Below are 17,658 nucleotides of genomic sequence, written 5' to 3' on the forward strand. Positions count from 1 at the left end.
GAGGTGCAAGGGTCAGAATGAAAGAAAAACAGCCTGAGACTTGAAAGCCTTTTGGTAAACCAGTGCCCTTTCGCTGTGGCCACTCCAGCTCCGGTGTCCCTGGGACTGCGGAGGTGAGACCTTGCCACAGACCCTGATGCGATGCAGAAGGATACTGAGCCAATGAGGCTTTGTTGTTGCTTGGCAAGAAATAATAAGCAGTGCATGTGGTTACTTCGACTTTCTGAGGCTGCAGATTCCCAGGCAAAGGAAAAGCAGCTCCCTTTGTTACCTGAAGCCCTTGCTACTTAGAAGTGTGATTCCTGGACCAATATCTCAGGTCCAACCGAGATCTACTGCACTTTATCAAGGCTCCCAGATGATTCCTGGGATGGTGTGAGGGAGCAGAACCAGTTACTTCACCGTCCTGAAATGCAGTCAGCAAGCACTGTAGTCCTCTCTTGCTTCTCCCCCAAAGACAAGTCAGGACCAGAAAGTTAAGCAATAAAGTTTTTTGTTTCACAGGAAAAATGTCCAGGATTCTTAAGGAAGGAGACAGACCAAAATATTCATGAAGCAAGGTAGTCTGGGGTTCTAGCTTAGAGGCAGTGCCACCCCAAAGATCCCCTCGAGCCCCCACCTCAGGCTGTCTCAAATTGGATAGTAACTGGATGACCGGGTGATTTAACCATTTATATTCATTATTCCAGATTATTCAAAGGACAGTAGGTTGGGCAATACATATTAATTAAAATGTTAGGAAGAAAAAAAGTACTCACATACAAAAGTCATCTAGAAAGTGAACTTGTGTGTAACAGCTCTGCCTTCCTTCCCCAAATGCTGCCAGATACAAGAAGGTCTCCTGTAGCTCCTTAACGCTTACTGTTTTGCTGACAAGCTGACCTACCCCTTTCCCTCCAACCCTCCTCCTTAGCCAGACTGTTTTTGGTGGTTCCTGTGGTTGACAAAACACACAGGAGTCGAGGAAGTGATTTTTTTTTTTTGGTTTGTTTTTAAAGAAACTGCATACATCATCAGAGACAAACAATAATTTAAATACCATGCAGTTTCTGTATGTACAAAACCTAGGCCATAGAGATTCAGTTTACTTTGTAGTCTATGTACATTGTCTTCCTCATACAGCCATCATTTGTTAAGTTAGAACACGAGAGCGCTCCTATACAAACACAAACTATGTACAGACACCCGGGAAGCAACTGGGAAAAGCAACCGGTGTGGGGAATCAACAGACAAATGGGAAGAAAAAGTCATTTAAGGTGACCTTCACCCACTAGCTGTGCACAGGGAGAGCCTGAAATTCCAGTCATCGAAGCACACGTCACGATTTTCATTCTGCAAATATAAATACACGTTCAGAAGCAGGAGAAAAATAAACTCAGAGGTTTTCATCACATCTACTGTCACGTTTGGTTTCTCTAATCTGACATAAAGGCTAACGTTGTAAAGGTTTTACAAGGCTTTGAGGGCCTTTGGAGAGGGGTAGATCAGCAAGTCCAGATAGCAGGTAGGCCAGCGGCAGTCTCTTCCTTCCACCATCTGAGAGGGGAGGTTGGGGCGATGTCTAATTTCAAGAGGGAAACATTTCAATTTGAGAAATTTCACACTTTTCCTTTCATGCTAATTCAAATGAAAGAAGGTTCAATTGGAAATTTATACCCACAAATAAGCCTTTTCTTGAAAACTGCAGAAAAGGGACACATTATAATGCACCCGGCCCATCTCTTTGTTATTTTTTTTTTCCTAATTAATGTCAAATTGTCACCTTGGAAAGTCACATTTTTCAGTTGTTATAACAATGTGGCCAAAAAAGAAATTTGGATTGATTTCTATCAAAACTTCAGCATTTCAAGAAGGGGAAGAGACAGCAGAGGGTCCACCCTAGGGCCACTGTGTCAGCTGAGCCAAGAAAAATGGGCTTGAAAGAGCCCATCTTGAGGGTGGGTGAGCTTCTGGTGGCTAGGAGTTGCACCTCTAACTCTATGCAAGTGGCTTCTGGAGAAGGGTGCCCTGCAGGAAGACAGGTGGAAACTGTTCAATTTCTTCCATGCATGAAGTGGGCTGAAACAATAGGGCACTTGGGGCAGAAAACCTGGGCTGCTGGCTGACTGGCTGCAGGGAAGCTGAGTTGGGTGTCAAGTTCCCAGGGAATCTGAAAGGCCCAGAACCAAGGTCTGCAGAGAGCCACTGGCCTTTGTGGAAGTAGCCAGGCAATGGAATGTGTTTCCTTAAAGGCTGGCTCTTGGGCCAGGATACTGCAAGCTGCCCGAAGCCCAGCTGCAAGCTGGAGGAAGTTAAGACTCCACTCCTGGCTAGGCAGGCACCATGGCCTGGAACACGTGGCCACCATCAAGATGTCAAACGAAAGAAGCCTAATCTTTCGTCATACCATTTGCACATTCAAACGTCAGTAAGCCTTTCGGGAAGTAAGTGTTTACAGCCACACTAAAGTCCCGACCACATTTTCCCTGAACAAAACCTCTACTCACGGCAGTAACTATGCAGATTCAACATTCAAAGTAAAAAGGAACTGGTGATGGTGTCCTCCTGGGGCCGGGCAGGGCATGCTCGCTCCAGGTGGTATGAGGAAAGCATAGGGCAGCTTTGCAGTGGCTGCTGGGCATGGCCGGGACTGCCCTGAGCTTCCCCTCAGATACACACAGCTCCTGGGTGATGCTGGCCACAGGAGCGTGAATGCCCACAGAAAATTAAACGGCCTCACGGATGGTGTGCATCCCAAGAGTGACTTGCTTCCCACATGGTTCAGGTGGGGACTGTTAACTCTCTTTTTGTGAAGGCCAAGTTGGCATCTCTAAATCCTGGGCATGTGTGGTGGGGAGCAATGGTGCTAACTATGGGACCACTCCAGAAGTTCAGGCAGAGCCTGGTGACTGAGGGCCTGTGAACTCTGTCAGGAAGGAAAGCAGAAGTGGTGGCAGTGGGCCTCGTAGGGAGAGCCGTATATCAACCGAGCACTGTTTTCCTGTGGCCCCAAGTGAGTAGGACAGTTACAGAGACATCTCCAGTCACCCTCACAGCATCAAGAGGGAGAGGAAGGATCCCTGTGGATAAACAGGCCTGGTGAGGTCGAGCACAGGCAGGACTGGTGGGCGTGTGCCCATTCTGGCACAGGCCGAATTCGGGCTATTCAGAGTAACTCCTCAGTGCAAAGAAAGGAGATGAGGAGGCCAGCCCAGCAGATCTGGGGTGCCAGAGCCTCAGTGACCGGGAAGCCAGTCTGACAGGGATGGTCTCTGGCCTGCTATACTCAGAGGTCATTTACCTCCAGGCCAAACCGTCCCTGGTCCTGGGGCAGGGGGAGAAAGCGAGCATTAGCCTAACAGAGCTGTCACCCTGCTTTCCACCTCAGGAGGTCCTTACACTCAAATGCATGAATTCAAATACCAAAGAGGACCTTTGCAGTTGGTGACATTTGGCTTTTTTTTTTTTTTTTTAACATGGATAGGGTAATAAATTTGAACTGAGCAGATGACAACGTTCCCCTTCTAAACCAGAGCTTCCCAAAAGGCAGCTCATCTTGGATTGAGGGGACAGGATGGTGCTCAGTGCCACAGAGCCTGGAGCAAACATACTCTCAGGACCAACAGCCAACACCAGACTCCCCAGAAAAGGCCCTTCCCTTCTGTTTACAACACAGAGAAGGGAGAGAAAGGTCAGGGCAACTGAGAACAGTGTTCCCTCTCTGCTGCCTCCTCCTCAGGGGCCCCCAAACCAGATGACAAGTCTGGAGCCAGAGTGTTTGGCCAAATCTAAAAGGCCAACCAGACTTTTGCATGGTCATCCCTGGGCCAAACCCACCACCTCTGCTTTCTTTGGACTCTGGTGACAGATGCTTTCAAGAAGTTCACTGGAGTCTAAATGCATGTGGTGACTGCGGGCCTGGCCTGCAAGGCCTAGGACGCCCCGAGTGCCGGAGTCTTCAGGGAAGCGCGGCTGGTGCCTCAGTCCTGCTCGGTGGGACACGATTCATTATCAGTGGTGTTGCCAGCAGCTCTGTCCACTGAGTAGTAACCATTACATTTTCGAAAATAGAATCCTGATTGTGTTTCCTTTAATTTCTCTTCTTCTTTAAAAAAAAAAAAAAGGCAGTTCCAAAGATTTAAATCGTAATGGGGAAGTGAATAAATACCAGCACTTATGGTTCTTAGAAATTTATGTTTTGAAGACAGCATAGCACTCAGGAGGAATTTGACTGTTAAGGTCGGTGAAACCTAGGAAAACAAATAATTAAATCAAGATCAAGGCACTGCCATAAGTGCAGAATTCAACAATCCAAACCTTCTGTCTTCAGATTCCCTATTTCTGGCAGCGACAGGGAGGCTTCCATCTCTCACCAGAGGCTGAAGTTCTCAAAATAACGTCAAGTACTTGAGCCCCAGCAGCTCTACCTTTGCTTTGGGAGTAGCTGAGCCCTGAGCTCCTTCCTGGGCCTCACTAGACAGCTCTAGGGACCCATGTCTCAGCCTGGCCTCGGCAGCTCCATGGAGAACCTAGCCGCATGTCTGAGGCCAGGCACTAGATCCTTAACTGTTCTCTTTCCTAAATGCCCACCAGAGCAGAGGACAAATTTAGGATGGATCAAAGGCTCTGTCATGAATAAGTCAGGTGGCCCTTAAGGCTCTCCCTGCTTCACTGTCCCCAATTACCATCACACTGGACAGCCAGTGAGAGCCATATGGAATCTTAGGCGTGAATCCATGTGGCAGATCCCAAGTGGATTGGGATTTTCCCTAGGTTTGGCCTCTGCTGGCTGTCTATAAATTTTGTCTTCAGCTTTAGTTTTCATGGAAAACTACTTTGTGGTCACTGGTGTTTGGGCACTTTTCAGATCTTTAGCTTGAATTAAAAACTAGTCTGCAGAAGGGCGTGCAAACCCAGTGGGTCAGTAAAGTTCCTTCCCCAAATTTTAGTGGCCATAGTAGAACAAACTTCAAGTTGGTTTTGCTCCCACCACACTACTTGTTTGTGATCCTGATAGTTTGCAGATAGTTTGCAAATAGCACAACTTCAGTGGGGGGGAGAAGGGAAAATAAAAAGTCAATACTAACCTTGTTAAATGTCTACTCAATTCATGAACTTCCATTTCAGTGCTTTTAAATTCATTGAGTTCCTTTCGAATGGCAGCCTGAAAAGGAAAGAAGCTCATGAATATTAAAAAGGAGGAAGAAAGAAAGGAGTCGACATTTTGTTTAATATCTAACAATATATATTTTCTTCAACAAAATCACACAGGTAATGAATTCTTTCACTGGAAGAAAAAGCAATCAGTTGAGATATATCCTTTAGCGCCTACTAAGAGTCCCCCTTTCTCTTAGATCTAAATTATCTAAATTGCAAATAATTCTATTTGGGATACTTCCCAGATCTTCTTGCCTGTATCCCCTCAGAGCTGTTCCCTCTGAGCACAGGTGGCCAGGGGCACCTGCCGGACACGCCTGTGGTCCCAAGCTAGCATTTAAAAGCCAACCTCTCATCTCACTCAGGTCAACAGTCTAAGCTCATCATGGACAGTGATGCCTCAGAACGGATACTTCCAGAGAGGTGGAGCATATTCCCCAATCAAATTAAGGGAATAGGTGATGGCCACCTCGCTGCTTTCCTTTGATTTATAAAGTCTTCACTCTTTTGCAACTATAACGACTCAGTGATCAATGGTATGGTATATGCTTTGGATAACTGCAAATACTCTGAGATCCCAATAACCTCACTCCTCCAGCATTGCCCACAGATGGGGCTGCCTGGGGGGCGCATTTGGGGATGGGCTGTGTAATGAGATTACAAAGAGAGGTAAGGAGGGGTTGACACCAAAGAGTATTAGGGTTTCCAGACAACCTCCTTTCATCCTCAGAGGCTGAAAATTTAAACATGTGCCCTTTTGCACAGTCCTTTTTATAAATATTTGCTTTGATGGCATATCAAGGCGCTGAGTCTGAGGAAAGGTTTATAGGCAGGACCAGAGCCCCTCCCCTCCCCCAAGGAAGGAAAGTGCACTGGGGTTTAAATGCCTGGTTATCAGCGTGGGCGGGGAGGGGGCTGCTTCCTGTTCTGTCCCAGCAGCTTTTGAGGAACTGGGTATGCCCCCTGCCCCACGCTGCTCAGAACCCAGGAGTGCTGGTAGAGACAGCTTGTGCTCTCACTCCGCATTTGCTGATGATTAGAAACCAGCAATGGCAGTGAAATTGTGATCACAAAAGAGCTGGGCCAGTGTTTTTCTTTTTCTTTCTGGCTCACGGGTGAATGGGTGGTGGGAATTTCACAGGACTATAACTGAGATGAGAAAGCATACATTGTATAAAAATGAAGAATGATGTAAAAATATATATAAAATTAAAAAAATAATAAAATAAAAATATGCCAGAAAAAAAAAAAAAAAGAACAAGGGCCAGGCTCCTTTCTTGGTTGAGTTTAGAGGAAACAGCTGCCTGGGGCACTGGGTGGGTCTTTGCTGTCTTGTGTAGGGGGGTCGCTCGCCACCAATTCCTACATGGAGAAAAGAGGGGTGCTATGTTGAAGAGGGTGGAGATGTTCATTTAGGATCGGCAGGGTCACCCCAACATGTGGAGGCATTTCTGGGAGCTCTAGCCACTCTGGTCACATCAGTCCATTCTACCCTCCTGTTCACCACTCCTGGATACAAGCAAAGTCTGGGCTGTCCATGACCTTCTCCTGGATCAAATATAGGAAGCCACCGGCTCTGGGGAGGGATGGGGCAAAGATCCCTGGTAGGTCCCAGGGTCTCCCCATTGGCACTTGCACATTGGACATAGTCATTATTTTAGATTTTTTTAAAAAATGGCAATTATTCCTCCAGGTCCTCATGGAGACTAGACTGGAATCATAAAAGATTATTAAGTAGAAGTTCATTTAGATACATGGTCCAAAGGATGGATACAAATTTTTTTTTTTTATCATTTGTATCATTGCATTTCTTATAAAGCAAATGCAACTTCAGATTATTGTTACTCTTTCCAAATCAATGTGGGTTCAGTGTAAGGAGCTGTGATTTGCAGTCTCTGTGATTTGTGTCCTATTTATCCCATCAGGATTACAAGATCCACAAACAATGATTTTGTTTGCTTTGGCTTTGCAGATCCCTCCTCGGTATCAAGGACAAGGCCTTTACCCAGAGGGTCTGTGGTAGGCATGGCACCTGGAGCCCTAACCCGCAGGTGCCTGAAGAGAGCTATTCTGTTTTTCTGGGCATAGTCACCCCTGGCTGCCATTCTTCCTTTTGAAAAACAGGCAAAAACTGTGTCTGTCTTGTGCCTTCTCTGCAGTAGTGAAGGATGACTTCAGTGACCTTTCTGAGGATTATCTGGAGACTTGTGGAAAGGTGTTGGGGAGGCTGCTCAGGGGCACATGGCACCCCACTAGTGAGACTGCAGCACGGCCTGGCCGCTGGTCTTAGTACCAGCTCCCGAGTCACAAGAGAAAGTCCATACAGGCCAAAACAGCCCAAGGATGGCTGCCCCCTTCTCAGCCCTCTGCTCACTTTGTCGGCAGCGGTGAGGCGGGTCCACGGCTTGTCAGCCCTGCGGTCATAGTCCTGAGCATCGGCCACCTCCACATAGTCGCTGAAGCGGATAAGGATCTTCCTTTCTCGAAGTTCTTCCACCGTGGGTCTCTGGCTGAGCTGTAGGGAGGAGAGTGATGGACCCAGTCAACCAGAGGTCACTTGGTCCACCCATAGATTTATAGTTATGGAATGAGGTCCAGAGGCATATCACACCCAGAGCGAGGGGTAGGGCTGGGAAGGAGCCCAGGGTTCCTGACTACTGGACCTGCGACTCTTCCAGGACTCTAAGACAGTGAACACTGATCACCCTCAAGTCACCCCTGGGCTGATGAGAGAGCCAGGCTGTCTTTCTTAACAATATTGCAATGCCTGGTCTCTACTAGCAGCTGTATCTCTGGGTGGGTGTGGGTATTTGTTGTGTATTTTCCCACATTTGTCCTACCCATCAGGTGACAGGAAACTTATATAATGATTTCACCTTATTTTGGATGTGTGAATCCATATCCATGTGTCAGATTTAATGCTCTCTGCAAAATGGGTTGGCAATACTTATATATGTTGTGAACATGTGTGTGCATTTTAGAAACACAAGAAGTGGTAAATGCAAACTAGTACACAAACTCTGGAGTATGCAGGAATGGGAATACATGGATTTACGAGGTCAGGGGACCCTGCTCCCCAAGAAGTTCAAATGAAAAGGTCAGTCCACAAATGCAGAACTAGGTTGAGCATATGCTAGGATGACTCAGGACAGGCCCTTTGGATGGGTCTGTAGTGAAGAATGAAATAAGCAAAAGAAGACTCCTATTTACCTAACCTTCTCCTGGGGGTTCCCACTAGCACCCTTCCTTTGTATTTTGACAACATAAGACTGATGTTTCAATTATTTCTGCCCATCAATAGGTTTATTTCTTCTGGAGCAACACAGTTGCTCTCTCTTTAAGATGCTGTCAATTCATATTTAACTGATATTATTTAAAAGCAAATTTTCCTGTCAGCCCTAGATATATACTGCATTTAATTCCATTAATAGTAAATGCAGTTAGACAGACTCTTACCACAAAGGTCTACAACACAAATATATACAAGTGAATCCAAACCACCCTGGCTGTTTAGATCCTCTATCATAGAGCTGCCATACACCTTTGGCTGGTGCCAGAATGCTCCAACTTGCTACCACCTGGCCTATAATGGAAGAACATGGTCAGATGACAACCTGGCTGGTATTAAATCTTTTGGGTGTGGTGGGTACTGCTAGGCTCTGCACAGGGTAAGGCAGGCAGCCTGAGGTCCCTCTTGGCCAATGGGGGAAAGATCTGGGGATCTGAGGTTTAGAGGATTGTGGCACTGGTCCCCTGGCCTCAACTGCATGTAGTTTCCTCTCAAAATGGCTCCAGCGTGACCAGAGATGGTCCTGCTCTTCCCAGGACATGCTTTTCCTAGTTATCCTATTATAGGACAATGCAGGTCTCCCAGGCTCCATGGCTGGGGTTGCTTGAGCAAAAATGGCAGCCACCATGACTTCAAAGTATATTCATCAAAATGTGAGTAGGGGGCGCTTTTGCACTATTATTAACCTATATCCCCCAATTTAATATATGCTATATTTACCCCAGATAAATAAGAACTCCCACTCAAAAATCTGTAGTTTGTATGTCTCAGTTACTAGCAAGGTTTACCCTGGGGTGTTGAGCAAAAGTTGTATTTCTAAGTGTGCCACTACAAGAGAGAAGTATTACTTCACTCTGTGGCATCAATAATGATGTTTTCAACCAAAACTGTACAAAAAAGTATATTAAGACCCAAATGCTACTACTAATACACGCGGACCCAGGTGTCCTCCTCTCTCTCCCCTTCCTTGCCTCCCACTCTACTCATTTGTCCGTTATTTAAAAGCAAAGCATATAATGTTTAGGTTAGTCTCTGTTTGGCTGAAAAAAAAAATGACTGTTTTTCTGTCAGCATTGGCACTGTGGCTGCTTCCTTTCACTAGTACATCGAAACTAAATAGAACTGTATTGAGGAAATCCAGGGGCTGAGGGTAAGGAGCTGAAAAGCAGCCACATCATTAGCATCTGGTCCTGGTGTGATAAAGGTTCTCAAGGAAAAGGACTTACGGGGAGCCAGGAGCCCCTGCACACTCCCTAGCTGCTGGCAGGCTCCATCTCTCAAACCACTTCCATTTCAAACCGGACGGGAAAGGGGCCCGTCTGTCCTTCATAAACATGATTCCTCCACAAGCTCATTATTTCTTTTTATCTTTTTAAATTTTTAAAATTTTTTTACATCATTGTTCATTTTTAAACAATATTTGCTTCCTCCCCACCCTCTCAGGTGTACAAAACACAACAAAGCAAAACCAGACAATTACAAAGCAGAGACATCCTGCAGGGGAGGAGGCCGGAGAGGCTGAGAGGGAGGGAGGGGCACAGGGGGCTGTGGTGATGGTGCACGGGTGCGTTGGGGAAGGAAATTCAAGCTCATTATTTCTAATTCCCCATGCTAGTCACAGCAGAGGGTAAATGCTGAAATTAAAAGACAGCTTTCCTAGGGAAAGGAAGAAGTAGTAACCGGGAGGAGAGGAAGCATTTCTCTTATCTTGGAGAACTGAAAAAACAATGGGTTCTCAGTTGGTGGCTCTCCCGAATGTTACCCATTCTAGGGGAGTTGGGTATGGAAGGGGACCCTCCTCCCTCACCCCCTCCTGCCAAATTATGCAATTAGTCAAGTTTTTCTCTGCAAAATCATACACTCTTTTTAAGGATAAGAATTAAATGCATGCCTAAATATTTCCCTATTACTGTGAGAATTTAGATTATTCTGTACCTCAACTATTCTGTGTATTTGCCTTGATTACTCTGTGCCTTTCACCCAGAATACGAACAGAGAAAGTTTGAGATAAGGAACCGCTCGGAGCAAAAGCCTTGGCATGAGGATCTATACATGCTGAAAACAGCATGTGCTGAAAACAGCAATAGATATTATGCTTAGAGTAGCAAAAACACTGAAGCTTCCCTTGACTCTCTCCCTGATTTCCCAGCCTTGGTTGGGGCCAGCTGGTTATGCATCCCCCACACACTTGTGCATTCCCCATTTGCCTGCTTGCTTATTTGATTTTTTTTTTTTTAATTTTCTGCTTGATTCTAAATAAAAATGAGACTGCCTTGGAGCTGGGCTGCACCTTCCTGGTGCAGTACCTCTAGGCTTCTCATTGCCCTGCACATGGACTTAGAGTAATCTTTCTTTATCCCACCACCACACATTTTAATGAGACATATTACTAGTTTCTGGTAAGACACCCTAAAATTTAGGAGAATATTTAGGTCCCTGCAATCAATTCCAATGAACTTTATGGGAATCTGATTTAATTTTTTTCTGAATGTCTAGACCTTGAGGAATGATCACCAGCTAGTTTTGATGCCCTCGTAATTTTAAGGACACACTTAGAACCAGCTAACCCATCTCCCTGTGTTTTCCGCACTGCTGGGTCTCAGGAAAGAGTGTGTTCTGCATCCAAACATTGGTTGGTCTTAAGCATGTAAGAGTCAGGAGTCAGACTTTGACCAAGAGGAGGGTGACCTTATAAAGAAAAGCCACTTCTTGTTCTAGTCTCTCCATCAATGGACACCGGCTTGTCTGACCTTTTGGGAACTCCTTTACCCTACTGCTTTTCCTTGGGATGCCATTTGGCTTGTGGAGCTGTTTGGGCTGCTCTAAGGGAGAGAAAGAGTTAGGAATACAAACCATCCCCTTAATAATTGCTATGTTTCAGGAGCTCTGATTTTTTTTCTTTGCACAATATTTTGAAGGAGAAAAATCCATTAACAAACTTTTTAAAAATTAATTTTAATGGACGTCTTAACTGTCATTAAGATATGAGTATCATTCAGGATGGTCACTGTAGGAGGCTGATTAAAAACACTCTAGTCCCACAGGGGTAGTATTATCTCCCATGTGTCATCAATTAATTAAACTTCTCAACATCATCCAAGAATAGCCTCAAATAATTTTATCATTAAAATGGCCACTCATAAAAAATTAGATCCACTTGGATCTACGTTGCATTGCTAACTATCTATTTTGGGGGTTAAATATATCTATAAAAATTTTAGCTTTAAAGGCATCAATGTGCTTTTCAAACACTCTCATTAAATTTATCAGTATTTCTGGAATTTTCCTTAATTCAGTAATTCAAATTGGATTTAGCATAATAAAGTCAAGTGGTTCTTCGTTAATGGATAAGAAATAGTATGGAGGAGGTAAGGAAAACTCATGTTTTTCTGGGGTCATGTGAATAACCATTATATTCGATCTACTGATTTGGATAATGAGTTTCCAATTGTTTGATGGGGTTATAGTGAATTTTTAAAAATGAAATAATTAATGTAAGTGAAAATATAATGATCTGACATCAAGTTGCTTGGGGGTCAGGTAGGTATCACAAAATCAAGCAGCAAAGACCATCCAAAAGGATGGAGGGCCCTGAAGCTGAGTTGATCACCCCTAGTGAGGTCCTGCAAAGTCTGGAAGGGTGCAAGCCTGGACACCAGAGAAGAGGGTTAGGCAGCTACACAGCTTGAGGCTACCAGAGAGCCCCCGGGGAAGGCCCGCCCACCTCCCTACCCAGGCCCCCTCCATGGAGCACTGGCTCACCTTTCGAGTTAGTCTCCTCTTGATTTCTCTTTTCTCCTCCTGCTCCTCTTGTTCATTCCGAGCTGAAAGAAACATTTAAGATGCTTCTGATTTTATTCAACAGTGTCATGCACAAGTGCAGCCTCTGGACCTTTGCAGACCCCAGTGCAGGAATCTCAGTCTGTGGAGGGGGGACAGTGAGCTCCTCTCCCTTCCCTGGCTGCCCTTGTGCCAGACTGCCTACACTGTTTCAACTGAGCAGGTTGACCTTTTTGTCTGCCATTGTCACATCGGGTTTTGAATCTCCAGGCAAACATAATGGGCAGAGAAGTGTGGGTACAGGACAAGCAGGTAGGTTCTAAAAGAGTGGGTGTACCATTAGCAGTGACTCGGGCATCTGGGTGAAGTGACAAGCCTTGGGCCTCACAGTGACTGAAGCAGGCTCATTGTGACATGTGCTATGGGGTGGAACAGAAGACAGGCCCAAGGGGGTGCCTGGTACCTGCTGCAGAAAAGGAGCTAACTGAGGCCAACTGCAAGCCTGGCTGCGTGAAGAGGAAGTTTAAAATTCTCACCTTTTGCAAGCCCTGTTTCCATTAATTCTTTGAATCTTCCAAGAAGTCCAGAGAGTATGTGTGAGGCCAGAGTGTGGGATACAATTGCCTGCATTTGGACCTTTAAGGAGTGTCTTAGGAGAGTAGACTGCAGAGCCTAAACGTTCTCAAAGTGACATGTGAGGTGACTTACTCATCAGATGTTTAAGGAACTGCAGGGAAGAGGGTTGGAGAAGGGAACAGAGATTTGGAAGGCAGAGAATTTGGGCCAACTTTTCCTTAACCTAAATGAATGAACCTGGGCACATCACTTCCCCTGTAGACCTGGGCATGGGAGCATGGGTATAAGCATAATGTCTACCTCACAGAAAATCATGACAGACAACCTGTGTCAAAGAAGGCATCTGATTCTCACTTGATGAATTTAGAATGGGTAAAAGGAATCTGCTTCAAACTGATCTTGGCACCTGGTGATTTGGGAGGACCTAGGCACTTTTTCTCTCATTTTTAAGTCACTGTGGTTAAATTAGATTTCTGTAGCTTAATTAACGTATGATATTAGTGTACACTTGCCTTTCAGTTATCTTGGTAGGTATAGGATACATCTTTAAAGGAAGGAAGCCCCTTGCATAGAAGTGGGGTTCCCTTTGCCAGTCCTATAGCAGCAAGCACAATTACACAGCTAACTCGCTTGGAAGGTTTCAGCACCTCCCACATCAGGAACAATGGCAATTTACAGCAGAATTTAAGTCCTTCAGCAACACTCCCAGGGGCACAAATGGGCCATTAGGACTGCCTGTGGGGATCAGGAGCTTGTGTGGGGGCAGCACAAGAAATGCTCACACCTGCAGTGGGTCAAGATCACCAGCTTGCCCTCTCATTCCCCCAAACCCCACAAGAGTGCATTTTCCTTTGGATTTAAAGATCCTATCTGCCTCCCTGAATTCCCTTAAAAGATGTCAATTTATCATGAGTAAAATCCCATTAAACTAGTCTACCAGAGATAAATAGGTGGCAGACAGCAGGACTCAGAGGAAGGGAAACCCCCATAACGGCATGAGGGAAGATGGAAGAAAGTCTGGTGGTGAGCGCCCAGGAGGCATCTAGAGTGTGGATTCACCACCCCCCTGTTCTCGGGATGTAGTCTTGGCACCCAGAGTTCCTGCTGGTCTAGCTAAAATGTAGAGTCAGTCAGGGAGCCTCTCATCAGGACAAATGTCTTGGTATGAGGATATCTGCCGAAAACAGTAGGCAGACATTATGGCCAGATTAGCATCACCAGCTAGACCACCTTTGACAGGAATTTAGTGTAAACAAAGACTCGAGGGAGGATGTTTTGATCAGCAGCAACAATGGGTCCTCACAGGCAACAGTCCCTCTTCACTTCACCCCCAGCTTGTGCCAGACAATTATGCATCCCCAATCCACATCCCCAACACCCACAGTCCTCCACACATTCCTCTTTGTAGTTGCCCACCTTCCCTGTATCTGACCCCAAGTAAATGTGAGACTCTCATGGGGGAAGGCACTGCATCTCCAGAGATGTGAGTCCTTCTAGGTGTCTCTCTCTCTCACTACTTGGATGAGTTATTTTTCCTCTGTCCCTCGCTGCCCCCAATGCTGCCTCCCTGAGAGGCAACACTAGAGACCGTGGGTTAACAGAGTCACAGAATATTAGGGCCATGAAGGGTGAGGGATGTAAAAGCCCAGGGGAGTTAAGTGAATGATCACACACTACATGACTAATAAATTCTTTTTTCTTGGGCCTCCCTGGTGGTGCAGCAGGTTGAGCACAGCACTGTGAAGCTGTCTGCAGCCTCTGCAGCATGGATTTGATTCCCGGTTGGCCAGAGAGATTCCCACATGGCGAGCAGACCTCTCCTGTCTCTCCCGCTGCTCCCCTCAGCAGCGTATTTCAGTCAGTCTGCCTGTTCTGTTCCCCTCTCTGTCTCTGGTGAATCCTCTCACCCTCCCACACATACGGCCCGTATCCCGGTTCTTGTATAAAAATAAATAAATCTTTAGAAAAAAATTCTTTTTTCTTGTTATAACTTGCTGCATCTTCCCCCTGTCATGTTTGGTGCCAGCCCCCTCTTCATTCCCAACTACTGGCTTCAGACTCTAGTAGGGGCCTCTTCAACCCCCCACAACCTGCTAAGGCTGGCTTTCTAGGACAGAGCATGGAGCCTCATCTCCTACGTGCATCTCTTAGGTCCCTCTGAGGGGTAGGACCACAAGGGGTAGAATCTATACCTTTAGTTCAAAGCCATTTACAAACCCTGGGTTTCTCAGGCAGAGGGTACCAAGACAACCCTGCTAGGCAACTGGGAAGACAGGCCAGCAGGGACCATGATGTCATCAGCTGCTGCACTGTCAGAGTGTGCTTATTATGTGCTCAGATGCGCACAGTGACACATGGGCTGCTCTGGCTGCTGGGCAGGCTGGGATGGGCAGTCAGACCCAGACTCCAAGCTCACAGCTGGCTGAGCCTGGCTGTCTGCGCCCCGTCTCCAGCACTCCCAGAGAGATGGTTCCTTTAATGATTTAGCCTGGAAATAATTTCTAGAACAAATTGTTTGAGGGTGTTTCTTATACACCTCAGCATTTTTTTTTTGTTTGTTTAAATATCTGAACAGACCAAAAAAAAAATAAAATAGGAAGAAGAACAAAAAGGTATTTAGGAAAACCAAAGTTCCAGAATGCAGGGATAAAATAAGAACCAATGGGAAAAATAAGTTTATTTCCACAGAGTTTTGTAACTGGAAATGATTAAGCTGTTCTATTCTGGCCAAGCACTTCTTTATCCTGCAGTATTAGAACAGGACAAGAAGGAAGGGGACAGGACTAACGGCAACATGGGACCAGTTTCAAAAGCCACTTTCATGCCTAGAATCTGAGCCTCCAAACTTGCCAGGCACAAGTAACTATCCCTGAGATCAGAGTTTCTTGCTGGATGGCAATAAAAACCCAACACCTGGAAGATGCCACTAGCCTTCCAGGCTCGGGGGAAGTAAGAAGAGGTCCTTCAGGAAGGCAGAGGTGAGCTGGGGAGTGGAGGTGTTTTCTTTCCCGAGCCCTTGCCCTTGTCGAGAGTATTCTTTTTGAAACCTGAAAGAACCCCAAGATTTTTAGCTTCTTTCAGCTTGGAAGTCAGGTAGGTGGTCACAAGTGTGAGGGATGTGTGTGGGGGTGAAGAGGGACAAGGAGAAGCATGTTTCCCAATTTCTGATTTTAGAAAATAGCTTTCTGCTTTTTTTTCCCCCCCTCCCAAAATGGAAAGTGTATGATGGATGAAGTATCAGATTGGTGCAGAAAGGGAGATATCATATAGGCCACATGTTTCTCTGAACATGGCAACCATCTGGAAAAGTTTTAGTTCTGCTTAGTGTAGTAAGCAGTACAAATAAGGGCACTCCTTGGTTAGAAGAAAATAGATACACGAATTCCAAGAGACCAAGGAAATAGGTGAGGTCACTTAAGACTGAGTAAGGCCAATCCTGAAAATACTAGGCACTAAGAGCTGGGGTGAGGCTGGAGCAACACTGGATGCAGCTGTGGGCAAACATCAAGTTGGCGTGAGCAGGAGGTGCTCTCTCTCCTCCCTCTCCCAGCAAACCAGTTAGTGATGACCAAGTCACAAGAACCCAAGCAGGGGGGTAGACAAGTTAACTGAAGAACATGTTAGTTCAGAGAAAGTGGAAATACCCAGTCACTCAATGGGAGGCCTCACATGACAGGCACGCGCGTGCGGTGTGTGGATGTGCATATGCCTGCTTAGCAGCCCCATGACCCTCTGCAGAGAATACATTTCTCATTTGTGGAGAGAAATTAGAAGGGGTGTGTCCACATGTCGGGAAAGAGTCAGGAATTAAGCCAAAAATATCCGTTGATCATCTTAAGGAAAGTGTTAGAACAGTAGTAGGGAATTGAGCAGAATGCTGCTCTCTCTTAATTATTTAATATCTCCCGCTAAACTGAGGCACGTGGGTGTCCATGAGATGCTTGATTTCTGGGTGTATATATATTTACATATTTGTATGTAAATATCAAGTGAATGCTGTATCTATTTAAATATTTATATTCTGAATCTCTGTGTCATTTGTTTTTTCAGTCCCGGCCACAGTGGCACGAGCTTTTCTAGAATGAGAGCATTAGGCAGGATACCTCTGGCCAGGGCTGGAGGCCTGAGATGAAACATGTTCACTTAGAAATGCTCTTTTGCACTTTAATGTTCAAAGGGAGGGGGAACTTTATCAACAGCAGACAGCTGTAATAGAAAGGCATATTTTCTGGTCCATGTTTGCAAATAGTTATTTCTCTTACTTTAGCCACTAATAAAGTATTTAGGTTTTAGGCTAATTGTGGTCTGAAGGTGACCTTAATTTTCCTCAAAATCATTTTATACCAAGTTCTTTCTCTCTAATTTTTCAGCTTCTCTCAACCTAATAAAGGGAAGGTTACAGCCCGTGCGCTTCCAGTGAGCCCAGCGGATCAGACCCTGCCTTCTCTATGGGAAGGTTAGCACGAATCTTCTCATACAGGGATGAAGCCTCAACACCAGAGAGGTTCACAATCATTTCCACACATTTCCTCCTAGGCACAGTGAGAATCCCCGGGGCCTACAATTAAATAACAACCAAAGCCACCACAAAACATTAGTGATTGCCACTGGCTCAGTCACTTACGTTTCAAAATGTTCCTCTGCTCCAATTCCTCTGCAGTTGGCCTCTGGCTCAGTCGCCTGCGGAAAAGATCCAGGAAAAGTTTTTGGACCATTTCATATCCTCCGGGGGTCATTAATCTCCCTGGCCCTTGTGGAGACATGAGGCAGAGTCAGGGGCTGGAGTGCTTGCTCCATCCTGTGCTTTAAAAGACTGACTCTCACCACCACCGCCTCCTCAGTTCCTCAATTTCAACCCCAGGAAGAGCATGGAGCTG

At 45.7% G+C, this 17,658-nt stretch overlaps 1 protein-coding gene across 4 annotated transcripts in view; it reads right to left on the bottom strand.

The window, feature by feature from the left end:
* The window catches only part of PHACTR1 (phosphatase and actin regulator 1), a 329,151-nt gene continuing 311,493 nt past the window's right edge, over window positions 1-17,658 (bottom strand). For all 4 annotated transcript variants that reach the window (XM_054698439.1, XM_037519209.2, XM_054698438.1 and 1 more), the window contains 5 exons: window positions 17,406-17,461; window positions 12,188-12,249; window positions 7,511-7,651; window positions 5,067-5,143; window positions 1-4,229 (listed from right to left, as the gene is read on the bottom strand). In XM_054698439.1, the coding sequence (XP_054554414.1) occupies window positions 4,214-4,229; window positions 5,067-5,143; window positions 7,511-7,651; window positions 12,188-12,249; window positions 17,406-17,461 (352 nt within the window). In that variant the 3' untranslated portion in view covers window positions 1-4,213. The remainder of the gene's footprint in view (window positions 4,230-5,066; window positions 5,144-7,510; window positions 7,652-12,187; window positions 12,250-17,405; window positions 17,462-17,658) is intronic.

The sequence above is a fragment of the Talpa occidentalis genome, unplaced genomic scaffold (genome assembly GCF_014898055.3).
Source record: "Talpa occidentalis isolate TD23 unplaced genomic scaffold, MPIMG_talOcc4v2.1 talOcc4.2, whole genome shotgun sequence".
NCBI lineage: Eukaryota > Metazoa > Chordata > Mammalia > Eulipotyphla > Talpidae > Talpa > Talpa occidentalis.